The 27,264-nt window shown below is 33.6% G+C and overlaps 1 protein-coding gene across 12 annotated transcripts in view; it reads left to right on the plus strand.

Annotated features, from left to right (window-relative positions):
- The first annotated feature begins 4,450 nt into the window (after positions 1–4,450).
- LOC106076404 (GTPase IMAP family member 7-like) overlaps positions 4,451–27,264 on the plus strand; it is a 37,703-nt gene continuing 14,889 nt past the window's right edge. Inside the window, exons 1-4 of one of the 12 annotated variants that reach the window (XM_056040605.1) lie at positions 4,464–4,587; positions 5,905–5,955; positions 6,895–6,929; positions 15,012–15,099. Coding sequence is in view for 4 of the 12 variants with exons in the window: in XM_056040613.1 (XP_055896588.1) it covers positions 6,920–6,929; positions 10,009–10,910 (912 nt within the window). In the remaining 8 variants the exon portion in view is untranslated. Of the gene's footprint in view, positions 4,614–5,904; positions 5,956–6,894; positions 6,930–10,008; positions 13,786–15,011; positions 15,100–21,374; positions 21,683–21,812; positions 22,016–27,264 lie in introns of those variants that run through there. The other 11 variants (XM_056040612.1, XM_056040606.1, XM_056040614.1 and 8 more) reach the window with 11 other exon arrangements.

Consider the following 27,264-nt stretch of genomic DNA (forward strand, 5'->3'; position numbering starts at 1 on the left):
TAGGTTTGTTTTGTGTGTAACGCTATTCGCTAACAACGTATAGATCTAAATTACATCTCTTTATTCGTATAATTAAATCTTTATATTAAAATCTATATGAATGCGTTGGTAATATAGTAGATCTAGAGCTACATATTATAAATGAGATTAGTAGATTTATGTTAATAAATTAAGTGGAATAGATCTCTTGTTCTAGAACTTTAGAATCTACATATTTTTTGGGGGGCATTTCGTGCAGCCGTCCGAACGAAACCTGATGTCGATGCATTCGTGTAATCGCTGCCTCATTTGACCCAGCATTGTGCAAAATAAATAATGAGTAGAGTAGGAGTAAGTACACAGCCCTCATGCACGCCATTTGTTATTGGGAAATGATCGACAGGTCACCATTGTGTCTAATCTATTATCTATCCCACAAGAAAGTGCTTGAAAATGTATAGGAGCGTAGTTGGACATTCGAGCCTGGTCAAAATCCTCCATAAACCATTGACCGTGTCGAAAGCCTTGGTGAGGTCCACGAAGGATGCGTATATATAGGTTTATTATAGTATACTATACTAAAAAATCTAGTCTAAAATCAATACTAAGTCATCTAAAACAAGTTCATTCATGTATTAACATGCGATTTTTTAAAAATATATTTATAAGCTTAGCTTTATTTTGGACAAATGTCTCACAAAGACTGATAAGAAAAATCATGTATAAACATCAGGAGAAAACACGATCAAGAAAACATTAACAAATTAAAACAGACACAAAATAGACAGTGACATTCATGACAAACGAATATTCACAATTTATTACAGTAACATCTTTTTAAAAACGCCTTTTAAAAAATCATTAAAAGTTTTAAAGTCACACAAATTTTTATTCCTACAAGTATTTTTGTGTGTGAAATTGTGTATCGGAAAATGCCGGGTACTTGAAGTCAGCAAGTCCTAAAAAAAATAAAATAAACAGATCTTGGGTAAAAGACTCATCAAATACTGTAAATGTGTAGTTTCAGGTGCTTGTTTCAGGTCTTTTCTTTCTATAACCTCTATGGTGTTTTATACCAACTACCGTATTTTTGTGCAGAATTTTTTTCTTTATTAAGCACACTTGAAATTATAGCATTGTCAGTTTAATTTAAAAAGAGAACTGAAAATGCAAAAGATATATAAGGAAAAGGGTACTTCCGGCCTAATTTATAATTCTAGTTTTAAACCAAAGAAACGAAACGCATAAGCGCAACAAAGCCCATTGATACAACCACGCTCAATGGAAGTTTTTTTGTTTGTTTTTTATTTTGCTTGTTTTTTTTTTTATAATGGACCTTGTTCAACATTCTTAAACAAACAACATTTAGCCACGTGATTCTCTATCTCTTCTATACAAATTACGATCTAATTTTAATACACATTGGCTATCACGTGACAGTTTTTTTCGTTGTTTTATCAATATTATCATGTGACTAAATGTTGTTTGTTTACAATTGGTGAATGAGGTCCTTTTGAAAAGGCCTCAAGGAATCCCAAGTGGTTCACAAAAGTAATGGGGCCGTAGATCACTGGGCTTGCTATAAGCATAGAACGTGGCGCGAAACAAAAACAATGAACACAATTCGTTTGAATCGCACAAATTCTTTAGTGTTAGTCTAAGCCATGTAATATATAGTCTATGTCTAAGCTAAATGCATGAAATAGTACTAAATAAAAAAAAACTACAGACCAGTATCACTTACCAGCATCACATGTAAAATCCTAGAACACATAATATGTAGCAACATCATAAACCACTTAGACAAACATAATGTCCTCACACCATACCAACATGGCTTTAGGAAATATAGATAATGTGAAACACAACTAATAGATGATTTTTCAAAAGGTTTAGATAATAGTGAACAAATAGATGCTATCTTACTAGATTTTTCTAAGGCTTTTGACAAAGTTCACCACCATAGTTTGCTTAAAAAATTAAAATATTTCGGCATTAATGGTCCACTGCATCAGTGGATTAAAGACTTTCTGATAGGGAGAGAACAAACTGTAATAATAAATGGCTCTAAATCAACACCGATAACAGTAAACTCAGGTGTACCTCAAGGAACAGTCTTGGGTCCACTACTATTTTTAATTTACATAAATGATTTACCAAATTGCATTACTTCATGAACAAAAGTCAGATTATTTGCAGACGATTGCATAATATATAGAACAATAAAAACAACACAAGACACAGATATTTTACAAAGAGAATTAGATGAATTACAGAAATGGGAATCAAATTGGAGCATGTCTTTCCACCCAGAAAAATGTCAGTTATTAAGAATAACAAAAAAACTAAAACAAATTAATTCCACTTATCTTATTCATGGCAAACCAGTAACACAGACTAAAAACGCAAAATACCTAGGTGTTATAATAAATGAAAAACTGTCGTGGAATCCACATATTGATGAAACTACAAAAAAATCAAACAAAGCATTAGGATTTATTAAAAGAAATTTCTATAAATCAAATAAGAACATAAAACTAAAATGTTATTTAACCTTGGTTAGGCCAATAATAGAATATGCATCCTCTGTTTGGGACCCCTCAACTCAAGAAAACATTAAGAAACTAGAACAGACACAAAATAGAGCAGTGCGATTCATAACAAACGAATATTCACATTTGACTAGAGTAACACCTTTAGTAAAATCACTAAATTTAGAAAGCCTTCAGGACAGAAGGCTCAAAAGTAAAGTAGCAATCATATATAAAACACTGAACCATAATCTTCAAATACAAAAACAAAATTTAATAAAATACTCTGAAAGACACAAAGATAAAGGCACATTCCTCGTCCCATATGCTAGGACAAATTTGTACAAATACTCCTTCTTCCCTAGTGCTATTAGAGCATGGAATGGGTTGCCTGAGTTAGCCAGGAAAACCAGTGACTTGGCAGAATTTAAGTCATTGGTTAATATGCATGACTAAATGCATGACGCGTAGGACGTAATCATCTTCTTTTTTGAAGTAACGTCTGTATTATATAAGATAAGAAGATAAGATAAAAAGGTAAAACTATTTCTAACCGCACAGATTTATTGCTGTTGGCCTAGAGCTATTACAAATTTCATGACATGACTGAGACGAAGTAGTTGGTAGAATTACACTTCGTATTAGCTTTTTTTTTTATTATTATTATTAAAATGAGTTTGGCGATACTCTACACTTCTTTTTTTTTGCGTGTTGAAAAAGAGACATAAAAGCACTTTCGAACTTGCAATGCCACATAATTTGAAATATAACGCTGTTATCTTATGCAAATCTTGACATAATGACTGCTTTTCGTACAGTATGACACGTCCTACTAATAGTATTATTCCCTGTCTGTTGAAGGAAAAATTGTCACTACTTAAGCAACCGCCAAAGAACATTCTGCGAGAGTATCTTACCATCCGGCATTGACAGGCATACTTTAGGCTCGTCGTGATACTAGGAACCCACAAGAAGTATGCAGAGGACATGAATTGTACTGAAGACTGTAATAATTAGCTTGGGTGTAGTAATAGCACCAGATACATAGGCAGTTTAAAAGAAAACTTTCTGCAACCTGGCCTGCCCAAAAATAAAAAAGTTAAATGGCAGAGAAAAATGACCAAAAGATCGCGCCTTCAAAGACTACATACATCCTTAATGCAGTCTCAATTACGGCAGGACATGTTCACAACATGAAAAAAAAAATTATCTTTAGAGATCTAAAAAAATGTAAAGATAACCCAAGGTAGGCAAAGGCAAAAAAGGTGCTCACAAAGCGTCCGTGTGCGTTGTCAATATTGACACTTCTATATGAAAGATTTAAGAAAATAATGAATAAGTATGTTACTGTTTTCGGACTTAAATACATTTTACATCCTGATGTACGGAGAAATACAGAAACAAACTTTCATCCCTTTGAATGAGGACATCCACTTCAATATACGAACTATATAATAGCCTTTGCACCTTTAATGGTCATGGTGTGATATATGCAACTCCGATCTTCAGTTTACACGAACAAAAGAGAAACTTTGGGCACGTTGAAGACTATATACCTCGAGATCTAGGGACTTTTAGCGCTATTGCAACGAAATAAAGAAAAAAGGATTCAACTTAAGATTTAGGATTTGGGTCATAAGTAATAGTTTTCTCTCATAAGTATCTATAATTAGCTCACACATTCTTCATTGTCAGGATGTGGTTAAAAGTCTTAGGTCTAAAACTCAAGTATTACATTTAATCAATAATTTTAATAATTAAAATTTCGCACATAGCTGATTAGCCAATCTCTCTCTCTCTCTCTCTCTTTTATCTCTCTCTTTCTCTCTCTCTCTCTCTTTTATCTCTCTCTCTCTCTCTTTTTTTTTATCTCTCTCTTGCTCGTACACACAGAAATTTTCTGAGAAAACTAAGTCTGTAATTGTACATGTATCGATAAAATCGCTTGGTTGACACCCACACTTATCTATGTGATGGTTCAAAGATTAGAGTCTAGGCTAGGCCGATGCATCAATAGTTTTAGTTCAGTCAATATCACATAAAACATAACATTGCAATACTTGTCCATCTTTTGAAAGTAAGTTGTATATGCATTTCTCTTAGGTATGTAGCCTAAATTTTTTATGCTTGTAAGTCTCTTAATTACTACAAAGCTTACATCAACTCACTCTTTCTGTCTGTCTGGTAAAATGTTTGTAGGCCTACACTCTACACGTTATATCTCCCAAATTCAATCTTGAATCAAGCGGAAAATTTAAACAATTATTATTTCTTTTACCTGAAAAAACATTTTATACTTTGCCTTAAAGCTTAAAACAAACAACAGATAGCTAAAAAAATCATCTATTTACATTAGCTCTTCTCTGTTACAGTGGTTAATATGTTGACATGAAAAGGCTAGAGCCCTTGAGTTTGACTCCAGGTCGTTTACATTTTTTTTTTATAAATGCATTGAAAGGGCAGTCATGGTAATAGTCACAAGACCTATCCCTATCCCAACTGGTGCAGACAAGTGAAAGGATCATAGCGTAGTGACTAGTTCAGACAAGTGATAGGATCATAGCGTAGTGACTAGTCCAGACAAGTGATAGGAATCATAGCGTAGTGACTAGTCCAGACAAGTGATAGGATCATAGCGTAGTGACTAGTCCAGACAAGTGATAGGATCATAGCGTAGTGACTAGTCCAGACAAGTGATAGGATCATAGCGTAGTGACTAGTCCAGACAAGTGATAGGAATCATAGTGTAGTGACTAGTCCAGACAAGTGATAGGATCATAGCCTAGTGACTAGTCCAGACAAGTGATAGGATCATAGCTTATTGACTAGTCCAGACAAGTAATAGGATCATAGCTTAGTGACTAGTCCAGACAAGTGATAGAATCATAGCTTAGTGACTAGTCCAGACAAGTGATAGGATCATAGCGTGTTGACTAGTCCAGAGTCCAGACAAGTGATAGGATCATAGCGTATTAAGAAAGCTAAAAGCATGAAATTGCGCTAAACAAAAATAAAATAATTGTTTAGAATATTTATAATCGCTCAGAATAGTTATAGTTAGTCTAGATCTGTTTTACATGACTGATAGAAACTAATTGATACACTAAATATTACCTTTTTTTTTAAATTCTTTTTTTTTATATTTAGCTTGTTTGTTTTTGTTATTCGAAGATACATGTCTGCAGACAACTGATTCAGAAAGATTTTAAAAAATTTAGATGTGTCAGCATTAACATGTTTAACAGTTACAATAAATTATCATAAATTAATGCATCACGCACAAAGTTTTGATATGGTAAAGACAAACGCAAGTTATTGAAAGTTACTTTCGTTTATGAAATGTTTTCTTATTTAGCCCATGTTATTTACCTTAATATATTTATTATAATTCAAGACACGGAAGCTGATCTCAAGCAATAAAGCTGTAATACAACAATTTTATAAGGTAAGATAAAAAATGAGAATGTTTGCGGTATAGTTTTTTTTTTACTTCAATGGTTAATGCAGGAACCAAATCTATAAAGCCGAAATAAAAAAGCACCCAAGCCTTGCCAACAAACATACTGAATATATCTGTGTTAATATGTATCATTGATGATGATAACGACAACTGCATCTTTAAATAAAAAATGGATTTATTTTAGGGAAACTATAAAATCTCTTGGAAAATATTAGCGGTTTCTGCTTAGATGATGCTTCTCGTATTCTAGTATGTTTGGATTTCAAAGTTCGGTACAGAATGAGCACCCAAAATCCAATTAAACTCACTGAATGATTCATAAATAAATATTAGTAATGAAAATACTGCCACAAGAATTACATGAAGCAATGTAAGTATCAAGGCAACGTGCCTCGATCTGTCTGAAAAGATCCGATTCTTTCAAATCAAACTTTAGCTTGGGAAAATAAAATTGGCCGAAATTGAAATCTCCTCAGCTTGAACCTGACAAACGGATGTCCCTTCCTAATCCACCTTAGGCGAACCCTACTACCACTACAGCCAAACATAACCAACACCCTGTACGGCAGTGCTCAGCAACTGAAGAGAACAGCACACTATTTTTCCTTGGCACAGTCTGCAAAAGAGCTCACACCTGAGCAGCAATAAAGCTGGCTGGAGGAAAAGGAGGAAGAGGAGGACCTCAGGGAAAAGGAATTCTTTCTGTGGCTAAGAAGAAAACATTGACTGCTTCTGGAGTTGTTCTCGAGACTTACACATGCGAAATAACTGTTCTTATTTAACATAAATGTTCTTTGAAACATTGTTAATGTTTGCTTTTTTTGCTTAACTTATTTTCCTGAGCTTCTATAATTATAATGTATATTTTTCACTACTTTATATTTCTTTTAATGTTTCTTTAATAAGCTTATTTAATCTTTTTAGTATTAGCGCTCTGGATTACAACAAAATGGCAACATGTAAGTTTTTTTTTTGTTGTTTTTTTTTGCTAGATGGAGAAATTTTATAGCTGCATATACATTTATAAAATAATAAGTGTTAATGAAAAAAATATTTCACAATAAAGTAAACATTTGTATATATGTATGTATGTATTTATGTATGTAGGAAGAGTGGTCGAGAGAGGCCAAGTGCGCTTGAGCTTGGCTTGGCTTGGCTACCTAGAAGGGGGCTCGAGGTTCGACACCCGACTCGGGCAGAGTTGTGTTTACTGAGCGCCTAAAGGCAGCACGGAAAACCAACTCCTAGATACCCGCCCCCCCCCCAACTGGTCCACAAATGAGATTGGACCAAAGTGCTCTGAGCATGCTATAAGCATGAAAGTAGCGCTATATAAAAGCTATAAATATATAATATATGTATGTAGGCTATGTATGTAGGCTATATATGTAGGCTATGTATGTATGTCCCGAATAGAAATAGAAACCGTTTGACCAATCTTGATAAAACGTGGCATAAATGTTCTTTGGGTACTAACTGGAACAGTAACATATGTAAAGTAGCCCTATGCAAGCTTAAGACGATAAAAAAAATTGCCCAATTTTTTGAAATTATTACTATTTTATGGATCTAGGTCATGTAGCCATGTTTACAACAGACAAGACCGAAAGGATCTAGATCTAATTTTAAGAACTACACTTTGCAAAGATAGTTTTTTTAAGTTTGATACATGAAAATATATGACATAGTCCATTCCATCTGGACTTACCGAACATTGTAAGATTGTTCTTTATTGATTTCTGATCAGCTTTTAACACTATACAACTTCATTTACTCATTGAAAAGATGAAAGCGTTGCAGATTAGTCCATACATAATACTATGGGCTAATGAATTTTTGACCCAGAGAGCTCAGAGGGTTAGGGTAAACAATGTTATATCTAATGAACGCATAGTTAACACAGGGGCGCCCCAGGGGGCTGTGACATCGCCATTGTGGTTCATTTTGTACACCAATGATTTTCAATCCGATAGTTCTTGTTGCTCCTTCACAAAATATTCTGATTGATGCGGCTCTTCTTGCCCTGCTCTCAGAGAGCTCAGACGTAAATGAGTATTTCAAAGAAATAAAAATACTGTAAAGATAATTTTTTATTATTAAATGTAAAAAAACCCAAAGAAATGATAATCGATTTTCGTAGGGACAAGAAGGAAAATGATATTGTTTCTGTAGCTGGAGAGACTATTGAAATTGTGCAAACCTTTAAATACCTGGGTACTATCCTAGACAATAAACTAAATTTTACTGCAAATACTGATTATATCAGCAAAAAAGGGCAGCAAAGATTACGATTACTAAGAAAACTGTCCTCGTTTAATGTTAGCGAAAAGGCCTTGGCTATGTTTTATCACGCTCACATCTGCAATATTTTAAGTTTCAATATCACTGCCTGGTATGGCAATCTGAGCATTAAAAATAAAAATAAACTTTATAGAATCCTAAATGCTGCTGGCAAAATCATTGGCAAAAAACAAACCCCATTTGGGCAGTTGTTTGAGACAAACATCTCTAAAAAAAGATAACAAGACCCTCGAAATAAAAAATCACCCTTTGTGTCAGGATTTTGTGATTTTACCATCACAAAAGAGATACAAGACACCGATAGCAAAGACAAACAGACACAAACACTCTTTTGTTCCCCTGGCAATCAAATCATTAAATAAGAACAATCTGGTATAAACTTTGTCACATGTAAATTATGAGTGAGTCTGGTGTGAATGTACACTTTGGTTTCTTATAGTTATAATGTTTTTTGTTTGGTGTAATGCACAAATTGTAAGACAAATTTCCTTACGTATACTAAAGATTATTATTATTATTATCATTTCATTATTTAATCAAAATAACCTTCAAATGTGTGTTTCAAAAGCAGTTTTAGATAAATTTGTTTCTTATATCCGCGAATTTAGACGCACTTAAGTACTTTATATCCCATTCATCGCGCACTTCAGTCGTACACACCTAACATACGCTATGTAAACACACTATGATTAAACAGGCTACATGAGACGCTATAGGAGGATATTAAATATACTAACAATAATTAATAAGCTTCTTGAGCCCTTGAATTAAGTCTTATAATAGTAGATATACATCTATCTTTATAGTATCTAGACGCTTGATCTAGGCCTAAATGTATGTAGGCCTACTAGCAAATGTTTAAATGGATTTAGGTCGATTAGGTATTTTGATAGCTCCATTCATACTATTTTTACATTCACGCATTCGATTTATTTATATATAACATTATTATTATGTTTAATTGTTTCCAAAACACTCCCAGTGACTTTATCAGTGATACGCAAATTAAGACCCGCAGGTCGAGGGTACTATATGGCTAGTAACTAATAGGCCTATATGTAAGTGATAGAAAAGAACATGTATGTATGTCTCGAATAAAAATCAAAAGCATTCAACCAATCTTGATAAATCTTGGCATAAATGTTCCTTAGACCGTGGCGGAGACCGTAATATATGTTGCAACATCTCTTCAACAACAGGAGGGCCCTAAAAAATTAAAATGCCCACATTTTTTTCTACTAAAGAATGAAACATTTTAACAAATTGGTAAGCCCATTCTCACAGTATATTATATCTGGATAAACGGGTAAACCCATCTTTACACTATACTTTTATTTTCGTGGCTACATAAAAACAATGTAAAGGAAACATTTGATACTTGCCATGTTTGACAAAGATCTAAATCCAACCAATCAAGAAATATTAGTAATGCCCAAACTAAAGCCTGCAAGCTACGGGTCTTATATATATATATATATATATATATATATATATATATATATATATATATATATATATATGGTCTTCAAGACTAAAGATTACAATATAATGGCTGTGTTTTACGTGTTGACGCAAACAAAGTGCAGAAAAATATTTATTTCATTAAGCTATTTATTTACTTATTTACAACATAACATAAAAATAACTGCTAACAAATTTTAGGATGCAACAATGGTATATTTTTTTTAGTAGTTTTTTTGATAGATAAAAAAATATTTTTTTTTACAATTATTGCAGCCAAAAAAGAAATCACCGTGGTATTGCTTGGTAAAACAGGATATGGAAAAAGTTCTACAGGGAATACTTTGCTTGGAGCTTATCGATTTGAAGAAAGTAATAGCATGTCATCCATCTCAAAAACTGTTGTAGATTACAGCAACGAAGATAAAGATTGCAGATGGCGTGTCTACGATACACGTGGCCTGATGGACGTCGAGAAAGAGACACCGTATGAAGACTTTCTTTCTATTTGTGAAGACATAACCAAACTAATGCAAATCTGCAAAGAGCATTCCAGTCATATCACAGTCTTTCTTCTAGTTTTTACTTTCATCAATAAGTTTTCATGCGAGGACAAAAAATCTGTCGAATGGATAGAAACAATTTTCGGAAAAACCTTTTTTGAGAATCATTGTATTATAGTGCTAACAAGAGAGGATTGCTTTGATGGAAACCTTGACAATTGGCTCCAAAAACAAACAGGGGAATTTGCAAATTTGGTAAAAAGGTGCAAACAAAGAGTGGTGCCGGTATGTAATAAAGACATTGATAACAATGATAAAAGACGCGAAGATTCTAGAAAAAAACTAAGATCAAGCATTATAGAGTTCAAACAGCCAACATGGCTTTGTTACACATTTGATGACTATATGAAACAATCCCAAGAGAGAAATCTTGCATTAGTCGAACTGGAACTCCCAATACTTGATGTTAAGTATAAACAAGAAATATCAAGTGTTAGAGAAACAAGATTAAAACTTAAACTTAAGGAAGAAGCGTTAAATTTACATACGAGAATCGGCGTTTTGATTGAAGATATTAAAAGGAAAGATAATAAGACTGGGTTATTAGATAAATACATTGAAGAATTAGAATTCGAGAAAGCAGCTATCCCCTTAAAAAGTTGTAAAATATTTTAGGCCTAATTGATTAGCCATTAACATTGTATTATAATTACATTTTTTAATTTACTTTAATTTAGATATTATCAAAGTATGATATTTTTACAATACCACTATTTAATTCACCTTTTCATGGAGGAACCTGGGTGGGTAGGCGGACGCTAATCTCAAAAATAACTCTTATGATTTTTCTTGAAATTTAATAGCTGATGAATATTGCTGAGAAAAGAATTACTAGCTCGTTGGCTACATGGGGAAACCATAATTTGACCGTTATAATTTTTTAAAGTAATAAGTAAATAAATGTAAATTCGCAGCACAATCAAGCGAATGAAGAATTGCAAATCAGCAGGACCTGACAGCATCCTAGTTAAAGTACTAAAGGCAGCCATTATTACTGGTTTGAAGTTACTTAAGCCTCTTTTCTGCAGGATATGAGAAAAAGAAGAAGTGCCACCAGAATGGAAGGATGGCTACCTCATCAAACTCCCAAAGAAAGGCGATCTTAGTTCCTGCTCCAACTATCGAGGGATAACACTACTGTCCATTCCAGGCAAAGTATTTAACCGCATTCTGATAAACCGAATGAAAGTTGCTGTAGATCCACATCTCCGTGACTAAGAAACCGGCTTTCGAAAGGACAAATCATGCACAGATCAGATAGCGACACTAAGCATAACTTTGGAACAGTTCTTGGAATAGAACTCCCCTCTCTACGTCAGTTTTATAGACTATGAGAAGGCTTTTGACAGCGCAGACAGACAGACAGACAGACACTCTGGAGATTTTTGAGACACTATGGAGTGCCTGAAAAAATGACAAATATCAAGAAGTCATGAGGGGAGGATGACTTGCAGAATAGTGCATGGCAGACAACTGAACAACTGACAGAGGCATTTGAAGTCCAATATATTTATTTATATATGTCCTATACTCTTGAGGTGTACTTTTCTTGCATTTTAACGTTTATTATTAATTTATTAGTAGTTACAAGTTAGGTGATCCATCACTGAATACTGGCACCTGTTTTTTTTTTTTTACAAAATTGAACTATATATATATATATATATATCCTATACTCTTATGCAAGCAATATTTGTATTATATAAATTTATGTATGTCCTATACTCTTAAGCGAGCAATTCTGTTCTGGCACCTGTTTTTTAACAAAAATGAACTGTATGTTTAGCATTTCTTGTATGTATATTTGTATATATACTTATATATATCATATACTCTTAAGCGAGCATTTCTTGGCTCGGAGAAGTTCTACGGATGGAGGACAATTGCATCCTGAAATTCATTCAACTTGCGTCTGACTCAAGAAAAACTGGTCGGCCACCTCCGTTACGTTGTGATAACGGAATTTATAACCAATGAACATTGACACTAACCATTGTATAGACATAGCCTTAGACCGCACTAGTTGGAGAGAGACGGTGACCAAGAAAGCTATGAACTGCAAGAAAACATGGGCCTCAACTCTTGAAAAAAAGCGTGAAACACGGAAAACGGCCAAGTCCTCTAACACCAAAGTGAAAGCCACTTTGACCAGCAATATATGTGGACGGGAGTGTCTGTCCAAAATAGGGCTAAAAAGCCATATGAGAAAGTGTTCGTGATGAACCAGGGTCGTTCTACGCCTGTAGGAGGCCAATATATATATATAGTACAAGGGGCCTCGCCTCGCTGGGTAGAAACACTTGTTAAGGAAGATGTTTACCCAAAATCATTTTGAAACATTTTCGTAATGAAGAGAAGAAGTGATCAGGTAAAGACTACCACCTAAAGAGTTCCTCTTGTGAAATTTCAGTTCGAAATGATATTGTACGAGGCGATTAGAATAGAAAGTCTCCTTAGTTCCCCCAACAGTATAGAAAACCACAGCTCACATTGCATCTTTTGCGTAAAACTATTGGGCTATTATTGGCTTGGAAGAAAGTCTTTGCAGTGTAACTTCTAAAATGGTTACGTTCTGACATTTAATATTGCAATTCAATATTGTTTTAGTACGAAACATCAAGTGATACTAAATCTCTAGTTTATAGGATACAGCATGAACTCAATAATAAATAACATAGCGCATTTTTTCCTAAGAGACTTAAAAAATTGCGTTTGTATTCTAAAGAAGCGTTTCCATGGAGCATCTCTATTACGCCGACCACCTTTCAGCTTACTCAAAAAGATTGCCTTTGGCATACGTTAGTCTACCATACGGGAAACTTGTCCTGCCAAGCGTAACTGTTGGATTATAAGACCCTCCATAATGTCCATACCGGCATTCGCAACGAATTCGCTATTTGTAGTGCAGTCTTGCCACATTGTGTTCTTGATGGAGTGCTAAAATCTTTGTTGAAAGTGTTCAAGAAGTCTTAGTTATTCTGTACAGTACCCATGTCTCAGGTGTATATAGAAGGATTGAACTGCTTGGTAGAAACTTACTTTGTACTAGGCAGGCAGAGCGATTTATTTTGGCGTACACTCACTTGGAGGCATCCAAAAGCACCACTGGCTCTGATCAGACGGTGATAACCCTCCCTTAAAAGCATTGCGTCATTTGAAACTACGGCCTGCCTGATCTGGAACTGAGTAGATATTATTGGGTGACTTCTGGAACATGACTTTCATTTCTCCAAGGTTTATAGTAAAACCAAAAGAGGCGGCAGCGTATGCAAAATTCGTTGACCATAGCACTCGGTGAATACTATAAGAATAAAAGTTACACTATAAAAAGGATATTCACTGTTGAAATACCACAATGCAATTTATAAATATTCATCGTTTTTATTTTGTCCATTAATTATGCACAGACTCTTTCAAACAATTATGTACATGGATTGATTATGTAACTAAGGAAGAAAATATTAATTAAATTTGCAGATGTGTGATTATATTATTGTGTTTTGCGAGTTTTACTAATTGTTTACACTTTTAATAGGGAGACGCGTGTAGGTAGCTTTTACTTTGTTGACAAGGCTAATAGAGCCTACAATAAGATGGTGCGCAAATGTTTAATTAGGTATATTAATTCATTAAAACTTGTTCATATGTGCAAAGAAATGTTTTAGTGTAAAAAAAAAGCTTAAAGTCGGAACTAGCGAATCTTACCATTGTGGAGTATCACCAGATAATGCTGACTATGTCCTCCAAAGCTGCATCAAGAGTCCCTCCTATTGAAGAAAAACTATACGGAGAACTGCCTGATCTGAAAACCACTGCGCGGTTTATCTCAGATATAGCCTTTATATAAGATTACTAATCTGAACCCTCCGACATAACATATAAGAACGAAGAAGAAGAAGAAATATAATATAATGGCATATATGTTGTTTTTTTTTTTTTTCATTTTGTCACCACCTAAAGTTGGTTCCATAATGTAGAGACCCTATTTCGATATTCTAGGTGTAATTCAAAACTCATGTTTCTGAAGATGAACACTTTTAACCTATTCAGTTACTTGATAGCAGTCAGTAAGGGCAGTCAGTAAGGGCAGTCAGTAAGGAACAGTCAGTAAAAGTAAGAGTTAGTTGAAGCCAGTTATTGTAAGCAGTCAATATAGCGTTAATATAAAGCAGTTGACATTTGTACCAGTTAATCTGTCCGGTTCTGAGGCGAAAGATTATGCGTTGGTCATGTCAAGAATGCTTAACAATAGGCGCCTTTTTTTGTAATTGAGATGAGATGAATTTCAGGATGGAGTGTAGACAATTCTAGGTTGTTTAGTTTGTTGTACAGATACTTGATAGAACTACAATACTAGAAGTGACAAATATCTAATTGACTTCACTACTGAACACACATTTTATTACATAAACTTACATGCTGCAAAATAAATTCAAATGTGAGAATCTCAATAGATGAGACTCAATACTACTTCATACCATATTTCTTAATGACACAAATTATTTCTATTTTATATCTTTAATTATACAATTGTACTTCAGTATACAATTACACGATTGCTCTCTATTAACTTCTATTTACTGACTCATAGATTGACAACCCAATATCTTACCGACTCTTAGATTGACTGTACAATAACTTACAATAGCTTACTGAGTTCTTTCTACATGACTATAATTTTAGTAAAATATTTTTCATGTTTTGATGTTCTCTCAGAGTCGAAAGTAATCTACATCCTAGTCCTAACCTCGCCGAAGGACGACGGGGGATGGCAGTGGGCAGGATATGAAACCAGAACACTGATGTAAGTCCCATTCATGGAACAGGGTGGCAGACAAATTAAACATTTAGCTAGTTTTATTGTGTACAAATAATAGAAAGTGTTAATATGCTTATTTTAAAAAAAATTGTCACAGGTCAAGTAAAATAGTTAATATTCCTTTTTTTAGCTGCCCCCGAAAAGGGAAAAGACGCTTTTAGTTTTGTGTGGCCTGTCTGTCCGTCTGTCCGTCCCGTTTAGATCTCAGAAACTAGAAGAGAAAATGAAAATCGGACATTATGATATTTTAGATCATTCAAAGTTCCGATGCAACGGCTACTTTTTTCTTTTCCGAAATTGAACCATCTAATTTTTAAAATTATATATGCAAGCAGATTTTCAAAAAATTACACCACTTTTCAATGAAAAACTTCAGGGGAGGTAACTTTTTTTAAAAGCTTCATTCATAGATTCGCACATTTGCATTTATAAGGTAAAAATGGTAAAAGTGTCAATGGATCATGATTAAACATATTTTCCATTTATTACCTAACTCATTGAATAGAATACTGATTCAAATGTTATTTTTAAACAGATTTTTGATACGAACTTCGTTTTAGTTATAAGTTTCAAAATTAACGAACTACTTTTATAGCACGCAGTTTTGACATATCCTCATTATAGGGGCCTACACTTGACAGTGACAGTCTAAATAAGACAAAATAGAGCCCAGATCTACATAATTATAATACGAGTTCTAGTCTAGATATAGTAGATTCTATATCAAGATTCTATATTAAGATCGCCGACCAAAAGAAAATATTCGAAAAAAAATAACCCCAGCCATGTTGATGCCTTTCTCTTGACAGCTAAGGGTCTGGGGCAGCGCTGTAAGATTCCCCAGTGGGGATCGAGGCAAAGCTTCGACACCAAAAGCGTTTTCCTGCATTCTTCACTGCAGAAACGCATTCTCCTGGCATCTACAGCTCATTATTCATCCTATTAAAAAAGGATATTTTAATAATCTTTTACTTGAAAATTATTCTAATATGAATTTACACGCCCTTACTGCATTGCAAATACAAACGATTTGTTCTTTGCAAAGATAAGACCCACACATAAGTCAGCTCTGCAAAGGTCTTTATCTGCAGCTGCGCAGATTAGGCCAGATCCGACCATATTTAACAACGGAGTCAACAAAAACGCTAGCTGTGACATTTATACTCTCCCGCCTTGACTACTGCAACGCCGTGCTAGCAGGTATACCTGATGAAAAAATAGCCAAGCTGCAACGTATACAGAACAACGCCGCTCGAATAGTCCTTAAAAAAACTAGACAAGATTCTGCTACTACGCTCTTGCGCACGCTCCATTGGCTTCCCGTGAAAGCGAGAATCGATTACAAGATCGCCACACTTTGTCATCAGTGTATATATAACAATGAGATGCCCTTGTACCTTAGCGAACTGATTACTCCATATGTCCCCCAGAGAGCCTTTTAGTAGTGCCACGTTTCTCCCTTAATAGCTACGGTCTACGGGCTTTTTCAGTTCACCGACCTAAGGTTTGGAAACTCACTCCCCATTGATCTCAGACAGACAACATGCTACACCACTTTTAAAAGAACATTAAGACCTATCTGTTTAAAACTTTTTTAGATTAACTGTCATTTTAGCTCTCGTGTTTTTGTTTGTAATGTTGATACAGCGCCTTGAGCCTACATTTTGTTTGTTAACAGTGCTTTATAAATAAAATTATTATTATTATTATTATAAGATATCCAACATATTTAGATTAAGACTTTGAGGATCGTCGCCGAAAAAAAATGTATTTACAGAAAATTTGACAAAGCTCTAAACAAAAAATCTCGGAAGTGAGAGGAGAAATTAAGTGAACCAATTAGATTCTACTTCAATTTTTTTGCCTTTTTAGGATTTAAGCATATATTGTGAGTTGTAGCGGCACCTTCGATATAGGTCGTTGAGGTCACGGTAATAGTCCCACATTTTTTGTATACAACAAAAAAATACCAGCATGAGTAAAGGTTGGAAAAAGCTGACTAGGAAAATAATATTTGGGTTCAGAACTCATCTCAATTGTTACTCTATTAATGAAAAATTTCTTATGAATTCTAAATTTTCCAAAACAAAGTCTTACTTAAAATAACTAAGATAAATTTGTGTGCAATTATATAAACTCTGTCGCAATATTTGACTTTTCGGTTTTAAAACGTCCTTTTTGTCTGGAAAGGGGAGATGGCGGTAGAGTGAAAACGTTAATCCTCGCTCCTTTTTAAATTTTCTGCCAATGATTGCATTTGGCATTAAAGGACGTGGGGCGACTCAATAAAAGAATTTAATTTATAGCTTATATAAATTATATTAATGTCAATTTTTTTTTAATTTAGTAATTTCTGAACTATAATACAAAAAGAAAAAAGGATTGGTTTGTCCGATGGGCGGAAGGCGACTGCATGTATCGCCCCTTCCACCTGGTACAATTTGTTTTTTTATTTTATATTTATGAATGATAAAATTTGAGATCAGAGCGTATGTACATATATACAAATGCGTTAAAACATCAATATGAAGATTATACTATATAGATATTCAAATAATTTTGTTCACAAACTATGATTTGTCCATGAATATAGGACCGCCCCCCCCCATTCAGAGGGCTAGAGTGGGGATGGCTGTAAAAGCAATCACCCCCCCCCCCTCCAACCTCACTGAAACGACTAAGATACCAGAAGTGTAGCGACATAATGTACAAATTATACAGTAATTCAACTAATTTCTAAATAAAAGTAAGACCACTACCCCCACTCAAAGGGCTTACGTTGGAAGGGCAGTAGATTTGTTCGCCCCCCACCCCACCCACCCAATTGGCTAACAGGGGAACGAAATAATATAAAGATCGGTTAAAATATGAATAACAAGTTTTAATCATATAGATATTTAATTGATTCCGTTAACAAGCTGTGATTTCTAAAAATAAATTGGACCGCCCCCACTCAAAAGTTATGGGGGGGGGGGGGGGATAGATGTCTTCGCCACCTCCCCATCCCACCAAATCGGCCAACATACAAGAGGGGTGGGCGAAATAATCTAAAAATAGGTTGAAAATATAAATAATTAGTATAGATTATTAACATAACTAATAAATTCGTATACAAATTGTGTGAATTCTGTACTAGAACTTCGTGGGGAGGGGGGGGGGTCGGCCGAGTGGGAGTGTCGAGCGCCCCTACCGCCCCCCCCCCGATCCGCCAGTGATGACAAGTGCCTACATTTACAGACTAAGCTTTGCACATTATACATCTTCCATATTTGTAAAAACAAAATGAATGTCTACAATATTTTAATATAATGTTTAAAATTCTACTTTGTGTATTTTTATCATTTTATCACTGTATAGTATCTTGTAATGATTGATAAATATTATTAGTTATGAGATAATAAAGTGTCTTTTTACAAGGCTTATATCAACTCACTCTGTCTGTCTGTTTTCAAATTTTTAACACATTATTTCTCCCATTTAAATTTCTTGGATCACAAGTTCTAATTTGCACAGTTATTCATTGTCAATGACAATAAATGAATCCATTCAAAAATAGTTAATTAAATAGTGGTAGTTATTTATTTGTTATATCGAAAAAAAGAAATAAATCTTAGAGTATTGAGACATATGGCTGTAAATATGGAGATATTAACATGATGTTTTTTAGCCTATTCTATACATCCAGAAACGTACAAAAGCCTTACATTTTTTTTACGAATATTGCGGCATTAGCATTAACTCAAACGCCTAGCTGATGATTTCAAAATACCCCCCCCCCTTTAAATGAATTGTACTCTCAATTCGTTATTAGCCATTGGGACAGTTATTGCAAGACTGCACTCTTTGCTATCATCTCCATAAACCATCTTCACAATAGCCATCGTCCTTATATTCCGAGTGTCATAGTTCTATTCATCATTTCGTTACGCAAATTTGTACTGCCTACTGGGATAAGTCAACGTTAACTCTTTCTCTCCTAATTGACGATGCCAACGTTGATTTTGGCCACCATTAAAATAAATTGATTTTGGATTTATAAACTTTAATTTGTGTAGTGTAAAAAAAGCATGCATTCTCCTATAATTCAAGTTATTGAAGTTAAATCCTACCAGTATAATGAAATACAAATGAGCAGAATGAATAATACTATAGAAATGTCACTGGTTTTCCTGGCTAGCTCAGTCAAGCTGTTCCATGCTCTAATAGCACTAGGGAAGAAGGAGGATTTGTACAAATTTGTCCTAGCATATGGGACGAGGAATGTGCCTTTATCTTTGTGTCTTTCTGAGTATTTTATTCAATTTTGTTTTTGTATTTGAAGATTATGGTTCAGTGTTTTATGTATAATTGCTACTTTACTTTTGAGTTTGAGTAATTTTACTAAAGGTGTTACTCTAGTCAAATGTGAATATTCGTTTGTTATGAATGTCACTGCTCTATTTTGTGTCTGTTCCAGTTTCTTAATGTTTTCTTGAGCTGAGGGGTCCCAAACAGAGGATGCATATTTTATTATTGGCCTAACCAAGGTTAAATAACATTTTAGTTTTATGTTTTTATTTGATTTATAAGAAGTTTATATAAGGCATTGCAAAGTGTATTTAGCTGCCACTTGCTCCTGAGTTACCAGCTTGTCCACTAAACCTGTGTTATAAACTATTTTTTCTGTTAGTTATTGTTCGTGTGTCTTGAGGTACTGTGTCCTGCTCTGGAGATCTTTGGGCTGAGCATATCTTTAATCATTATTGTATTTTATATATTGTGATTAATTAGTAGATATAGCCTCAAATTATTTCCAGGCAGAATATTTAAACCTTGGTGTTATGCATCCTGGCGTACTCCTTTAGAGACGTATTTTTTTTAGCCTGGTCTCTGATGGATTCAAATTTGTTTTGAATCATCTGATAGGTGAGCACACATTTAACTCTGATCGGTTGATCAAATTACCTAGTTTTAGCTAAAAGTCTCATCGACTCTTTTTAGCTATACCTGCTACGTTACTAGGTAACATTAATTGATTACATTTGTTATGTAACATGGGGTACTCTATTGTAGCAACCCAATTTAAGGGTATCAAGAGGAATTAGCATATTTACAACATCTGTTGGCAGAGGATTTCAGAAATTGTTTTCTTTTTATCTTTCTTTTTTCCCTTTACCTTTTCTTTCCATTTCTATTTGGCTACATGTTCAACTCTAAATAATAATTTTGATTTCAGGGTCCCGTTTTAGATTTACTCGAGTATGTTCACACTAGTTCGACTTGTATAAGACATTTGGCCTAAAGAGTGGGTTTGGTCTTGGTAATCCACATTCCACTATAAAATACATAGCGCAGGCTGGATGCCTTGGAGTATGCCCTAAGTCTATGGCCACACAGTATTCATACAGAGTGTAAAGGTCACAGAATCATGGTTTACGGGTATATGCGAATCCATTATTTCGGAATATGTGGATTGTAATACACAGTTAAGATTTTTTTTATAAGAGTTAAAGAAAAGCCAATCACATTTACGGGACTTACTAACATTTAATGTGGTCCATTCTGCAGCCCCACTGGCCCGTTTGGGCACAGGCCCACTGGGCATTTGCCCTGTAGCCCATATAGCCAGTCCGCCCCTGTAAAACAATTGTTATGAACATTGTTTTTATATCAAGACCTAATAATCATAGCTACCGAGAGGGAATTCATAAAGCTCTAGTTAGGTGGACATGGGGTTGTGTGAATGTTATTAATGTTTGCATCTATCTTGTTATTGTTATAGTAGTAATGATAAGGTGGACAGTTGTAGTCAAACTGAATTTCCATTGTTTGGAACAATAACATTAGTTTATCTTATCTAATAATCAAATTTTTTTCCAACATTTTTTTTTTATTTTAAATATACATTTTTGTTATACACAAAAATGTCAGAATTAGATTTAAAAAATAATTTTCAGTGATAATCATTACGCGTTCATATGCATTAATTTGGATTTTATTTATTGTAAAAACCCTACAGATATAGTTTTCTTAATCTTATAAATAGAAACAAAATATTTTTTTAATTAAAACTATTCTTGTAAAGCTATGAGCAAAATGTATTACGTTTTTGTTTGAATTGATTACATTGAGTTTCTTTGGACCTTATTAATATGGTCATATAAGATTGCACCCATAAAACTTAAGATTGTTTCTGGTTTGTTTTGTCACGGATGTTCCTTCAAAGAGGAAGATAATGTACCCATAGTTAAAACCATCCGCAAGTGGGTGAAGCGGTCAGGGACCATCGAGAAGACCAAACGACAGTCCAGCGCGCATACCACACGACCAGGCAATGCTTTTCTTAATAATGTTTATAAATAAACACCTCCTACAGGCTTTTGTTTTATTACTGATTTTTTTTTAAAATGCGCTCTAAGTTTTTCTCAAATTGTGAATTAAGTCGCGAATCCAGCAAAAAGAATTATCCATGCTGAGACTGTTGACCTAAATCGCGATTTTGTAAAAATAGCAACGGTAATTTTACAAATTACGTAATTTATATGGGAATCTTCTTGATCTGAATAAGATTTGAAAATATGCCGGTTGGGTATCTAAACATTAGTTTTTTATATTTTATTTAGATAAAGATGTACACATATTTTGTAGATTTTTGTTTGTGAAGTTGCTATCCTCGTATGTTTTATATTAAACAAAGATATCTACATTATGAAACATTGAACCAAATGTATTAGTGACTTATACTTTGTAAGCCGACACATGAACTACATAGTTTGGCCTTTATTTTAAATACCCGGTTACTTGAGGCGGGAGATGTAGAGTTATTACAATATTTGTATAAAATAAAGATCTAGAAATCTAAAACAGATTATTATCACAAAATAGTTTTCTAACGGCTACTTCGTTGTGAAGCGCTTTGCTAGTAAGTTTCTTTGAATATGTCAGGTCTAGATCTAATAACAGTCAATATCTAGTCTTTTTTTTTAGATGAAGGAAGTAGACTTTAGATCTAATTTATTAGTTTTCAAAATTTGATCTTGATTTTTAAGTTTGCACTATTTTTAACTAGTTCTAACTACATAAATGTCAATCAAATAGTATTCAAATAAGGGCCAGATTCACGTCTATGCAAATTTTATTTCCACGCAGAGCATAACAAAAAAAAAAGGGGGGGGGAGTTCCACAATATAAAAAGGTAGACACTGGGCTAGATCTTCAAACTTAAAAAAACGTATGCTGATCTGGATCTAGAATAATCTAGATCAATTTGTTAATTGAATTTAATAAAGAAAGAAAGATGAGATTAAATGTTCAGATACTCTGTCTTTATCATTTCAACCGATATCTAACAGGAAAAATATTTAAAAATAAACTCTTTTAAAAATTCAATAGCTCGCCTTAATATAACTTTATTTATTTTGTTCTTAATAACTAGTGAATGTTAAATTTGTAAACAATAAACAGTTTTTACCCCGCCTCATTTCCCTACCCCACCCACCACCAAGAAAAAAAACAGGTAAATTGAATGTATAAATGTACAAGACTTTATTATATTCGAATGATGCGTTTAGATCTAGACTTAAGACGCTTCGAAAAATGTTCCTGAACGTTAATTTGTATGAAACTCTTCACTTGAATAAGGCCTAGGGCCTACAGGGGGAAATACTCAAGATATGCTCAAGATAAATATTTTCTAGTTCTCTAAAAAAAAAATTAAAATTATTTTTTTATGCTTTGAAAAATTATTAGGGTCAAACTCGAGTTCCCCCATTGTGACCAACGAGCTAGTAGACCCTAATTCTTTTCTTAATGTTCTACGTCAAAGTGGCTTTTTAGTTTTGTATTTTGTAGAAGTGATGTTAGTGACTAATTGTAAAAGTAATATAGGCCTAGTTTAGATAGTTTAAGCTAGGTAATACATTCTATTGTTTTTTGTATTATCTACTTATTATTGAAGATATTCTATATATTATTCTCTATTATGCAAGTTCCAATAAAAAGCTGTGCAGATATCACTATTCGTGTGGTATGATTTCTGAAATGTCGACTGGAAGGTCAATGATTTCAACCCTGCCCGCCGTCCTGCGGAAGGGTCTTTATGGTATTTAGGTCTAGGAAGTAAAAATCTTCAATTCTGAGGGAACATGTTTAACAAAGCTAAATACAATTTTTTGCTAAAATAAATTAAAAATATTATTCTTATATTTAAATGCAACTATTCTTGGACAGGGTGCAATGAAAAAGTAGTAAACATTAATACATTATTTAAAGCTAGATCCACTAATTATTAACAAGAATTAAATTCTAACGTCAGCCTTTCTCAAACTTTGGAGCCCGCATTTAAGTAGAAATTTTGATTACTAGTAATTTAAAGCTTCAAATTTTAGGAAATGTACACTTTTGTTTTGTCAATTAAATTTATGTAAATTCGTTAACTAGGTCTAATTATAAAGAAATGTATTAACTAACAATGCATCTAGTCAAATTAAAATTTAATATTGGTGGCAAGATTAAACAATTCATCAAGATTACTTAATATTTGTAAGTAAAGCCTACTGAAATGGTATTAATGATACCAAGTGCATCCTTCAATTTATTCGTTGAAAAAGGAAAATCTCTTATTTCAATCAAATCGATTACATTTATGACGAGAAATCCTCTATTGGATGAAATATCGAACATTTAATTGCAACGACTTGCACTATTTATTAATCAAAATTTCAGAAACACTTTCAACTTCAACCGTAATGTATTGTTGCTGTTTGTTGTGATGGGTACTGATATTGTATTTCTTTGAAGATGCGTTTATATCATCTCCTTTCACCGGGTAATTTCTATACGCAGTTTGCATCGGTCTTCATTTCAAACATTATGAAACATTGAACCAAATGTATTAGTGACTTATACTTTGTAAGCCGACACATAAACTACATAGTTTGGCCTTTTATTTAAATACCCAGTTACCTAACTGAGGCGGGAGATGTAGAGTTATTACAATATTTGTATAAAATAAAATTATCACGCCAATTTGTATACGCAGTTTGCATCTGTCTTCATTTCAAACGTTAGCAAGGTACGTCAACAAAAGGCAATGAAATTGTTTCATACAAAAAAATAAACTAATAGATTGGAATTTCTCAAACTTTCTCTTTCGATAATGCGGTTTCCTCAATGTGTCTTGAAGTATAGTTATTTAGAAAATTAGTTGGTCTCCCTTGTCATACAATGACTTGTAGAACACTTTTTCATTTGACTGTGTTGCCCTAATCCCGAGATATATTCCCGTCCACTTAAAAAATTTATTGTTTAAGTACCAATGATGCTATAGTAACATATTTGGTATCAAATTAAAGGTAAATGAATGGAGAATGTGAAAATGTAAAAATCTTTCTATTTAAATATAAGATACAAATTATAATCTAAATAATATGACACTCAGAAAAAAAAATGGATGCCAACTTTAGAACTTTTGAGACCTAAATTTAGATTTTGTTCTTTGTATTACTGTTGAAACAGCATATTTAGACTATTTATAGCATTTTCAAAAAGAAATGTGATAAAACAGTCAATAAAAGATGATGAATCATTGATTATATTATTATTTTTACTTGTTTTTTTAGTCAGAAAAAAAGTGAAAATTATTGCGCTTTTCATTACTACCAATAACAATAGAGACCAGTACTAAATCTATCAACCAAATGCACTCAAATATTATGTACATTTGAATCAATGGGATTTATGGGATATAGATCCAGATTTGTCTTCTTTTTATTTGCCTAGAACATCTTTCATTCTAATACTAGACCAGTGCAAGACTTGGCTAGCGAGAGATCAAAGCCTAAATCTCTAACTAGATGAAGGACAATAAAAATCCTAATTCATTTTACCTAAGATTTAGACATCTAATAGATCATTATTACTGTTCCTTTGTGATAAATTATGGATCTAGAATAGTTTTATATTTTACTTTTATTTAGCAGTAAACCTTTTGGAGTGCAACTTGAACCAGTATAGTGATGCATGGTGATGATTTTTACCAAAAAACAATACTAAAAAAAAAATTGCTAGAAAATTTACCAAGAAAAGGCCCAGCATGGTGGATGAATATTGGATTTAGATCTGCCATTTCTGTTGTTTTCATTTATCTTAGGCTTAGATCTATAGGAATCTACAAAGGTGTAAAGATAAAAGCATAGTCAACCTTGATCTACATTTAAGACCTAGCCCTAGTCTAAGGCTAAGGCCTAAGCATATAAGGCAATACTAGATCTATATCTGCTAATAATGTCCAAGTCTGCTTCATCCTATGCTAAATCTTGATCAAGATCTTCATTATTACAATTCATAGAAGTATAAATAAAACAATAATAAAGCTTCTTCAGTAGTAAACATTGTGGGCGTGTCTTGGACAAGCATAGCATGATGTTACAGATGTTGTACTTGTAGATTTTTACAGATAAACAATACTAAAAAAAAAAAAAAGAAAATGGGGAAAAAATGCCCACAGTGGATGATTATTGTTGATGTAGATCTACATTCTACCATTTCCTTTATTTTTATTTACCATAACTTATGGTATAAGATAATAAGCTTAGATCCACTAGAGATGTATCTAGATTCTAGATCTAGAGTCCAAGTCTAGAGATAAAAGCTTAGATCTAGTCAATCTCGATCTACAGACTACATCTAGCCTACTGACAATAATAGATTTAGATCTAGATCTAAGTCTAAATACTAATAATATATTATTATTATATAGATATAAATACGCTAAATTTAGACCTACCCTGGATCTAATCTAATCTATATATCTAGATCAAATTCTTCATTATTACTATGTATTTGTGATAAATTTTAGAATAATTATGAAGTTTCTTCAGTAGTCAACATTGTGCCTGGGTGTGTCTTGGACTAGCGTTGTCATGGCGACGTTTTTTTACATTGTAAAAAAAGTAATAAATAAATGTCTAAATAAAGCCAAAAGCTTCTAACTTCTATGTAAACAAAGGATGAAGAACTCTATTATAAAGTAAAAATAGTTCCACTGTTGTTAGTTAAAAATTTTAATTTAAAAATGCAACAAAACAAAGGTAGGGTAAGAACGTCTATGGGATAGACGTTCCGTGCGTTTAGGGGTAGACAGACCGTCTATGGGATAGACGCTCCGCACTCATTGAGCTAATATCCAGAGTAATATATTACTAGAGCAATGATGAATGTTAAGCCTTTAATTGTTATTATTCTTTGGTTATAAATGTGTGAGCAGGTCAGGCAGGCGCGAGTGTGGTGGCCTCTTCTCTTCTGCTGCTCATCATTTATTCATTTTTAACAGTAGGCAGGTGGTAGCTCTACTGGGTGGGCCCAATCTGTGCACCTCGGTCTGCGACCAGACAGCACAATTAAACTAAACTAAACTAATCTAGCTAACTAAAAGAACAAAATAAACTAAATTTATAAAACAAAATATAAATACACTTTATTCACAACAAACTTACAACGCAATAAAAATATAGATGAATACAAAAAAAGATAAACTTTACAGAAACAACTAAATAAACTTAGAAATAAGCAACTAATCAACCTGACTATACCACTACCAACACTAATAAGAAACCCAAAGGTCTAACTATCTTTACTAGATTACACCTAAAAATACCAACACTAAACACAACAGTACAGCAGACAGCTTAACTGTGGCAATAATATACTAATAAAGGCAGCTAGGCAGTGGAAATAAAGACAGTACTACCGCACAGTTAGGCAGTAGACGTAACGACAGTTACAGTAGATGTAACGACAGTTACAGTAGATGTAACGACAGTTACAGTAGATGTAACAACAGTTACAGTAGATGTAACGACAGGAATTATAGCAGGCGGTCCCAGCTGAAATTACACTACACACAATTAACTTTACACAGGCACTACTGTCAGCACTGACCACTGGTCAAGACAAAAGAGAGCTCAACGTGGTTCTGGAGCTAGCTATAACTGGTCAGCGCGAACATATCGGAGAGCATGACGTAACGCTAATTACCTAAAACTAAACTGGACTACTGATTTCCCTAATTTGTACCTAGCCGTACGCTATAATAAAATCTAGAAAATTACTAAAGACACGGACTACACAACATTATATACCAAATTAAACAGCATAAAAAAGAGAATCTTA

Source organism: Biomphalaria glabrata, chromosome 9 (assembly GCF_947242115.1).
Source record: "Biomphalaria glabrata chromosome 9, xgBioGlab47.1, whole genome shotgun sequence".
Lineage (NCBI taxonomy): Eukaryota > Metazoa > Mollusca > Gastropoda > Planorbidae > Biomphalaria > Biomphalaria glabrata.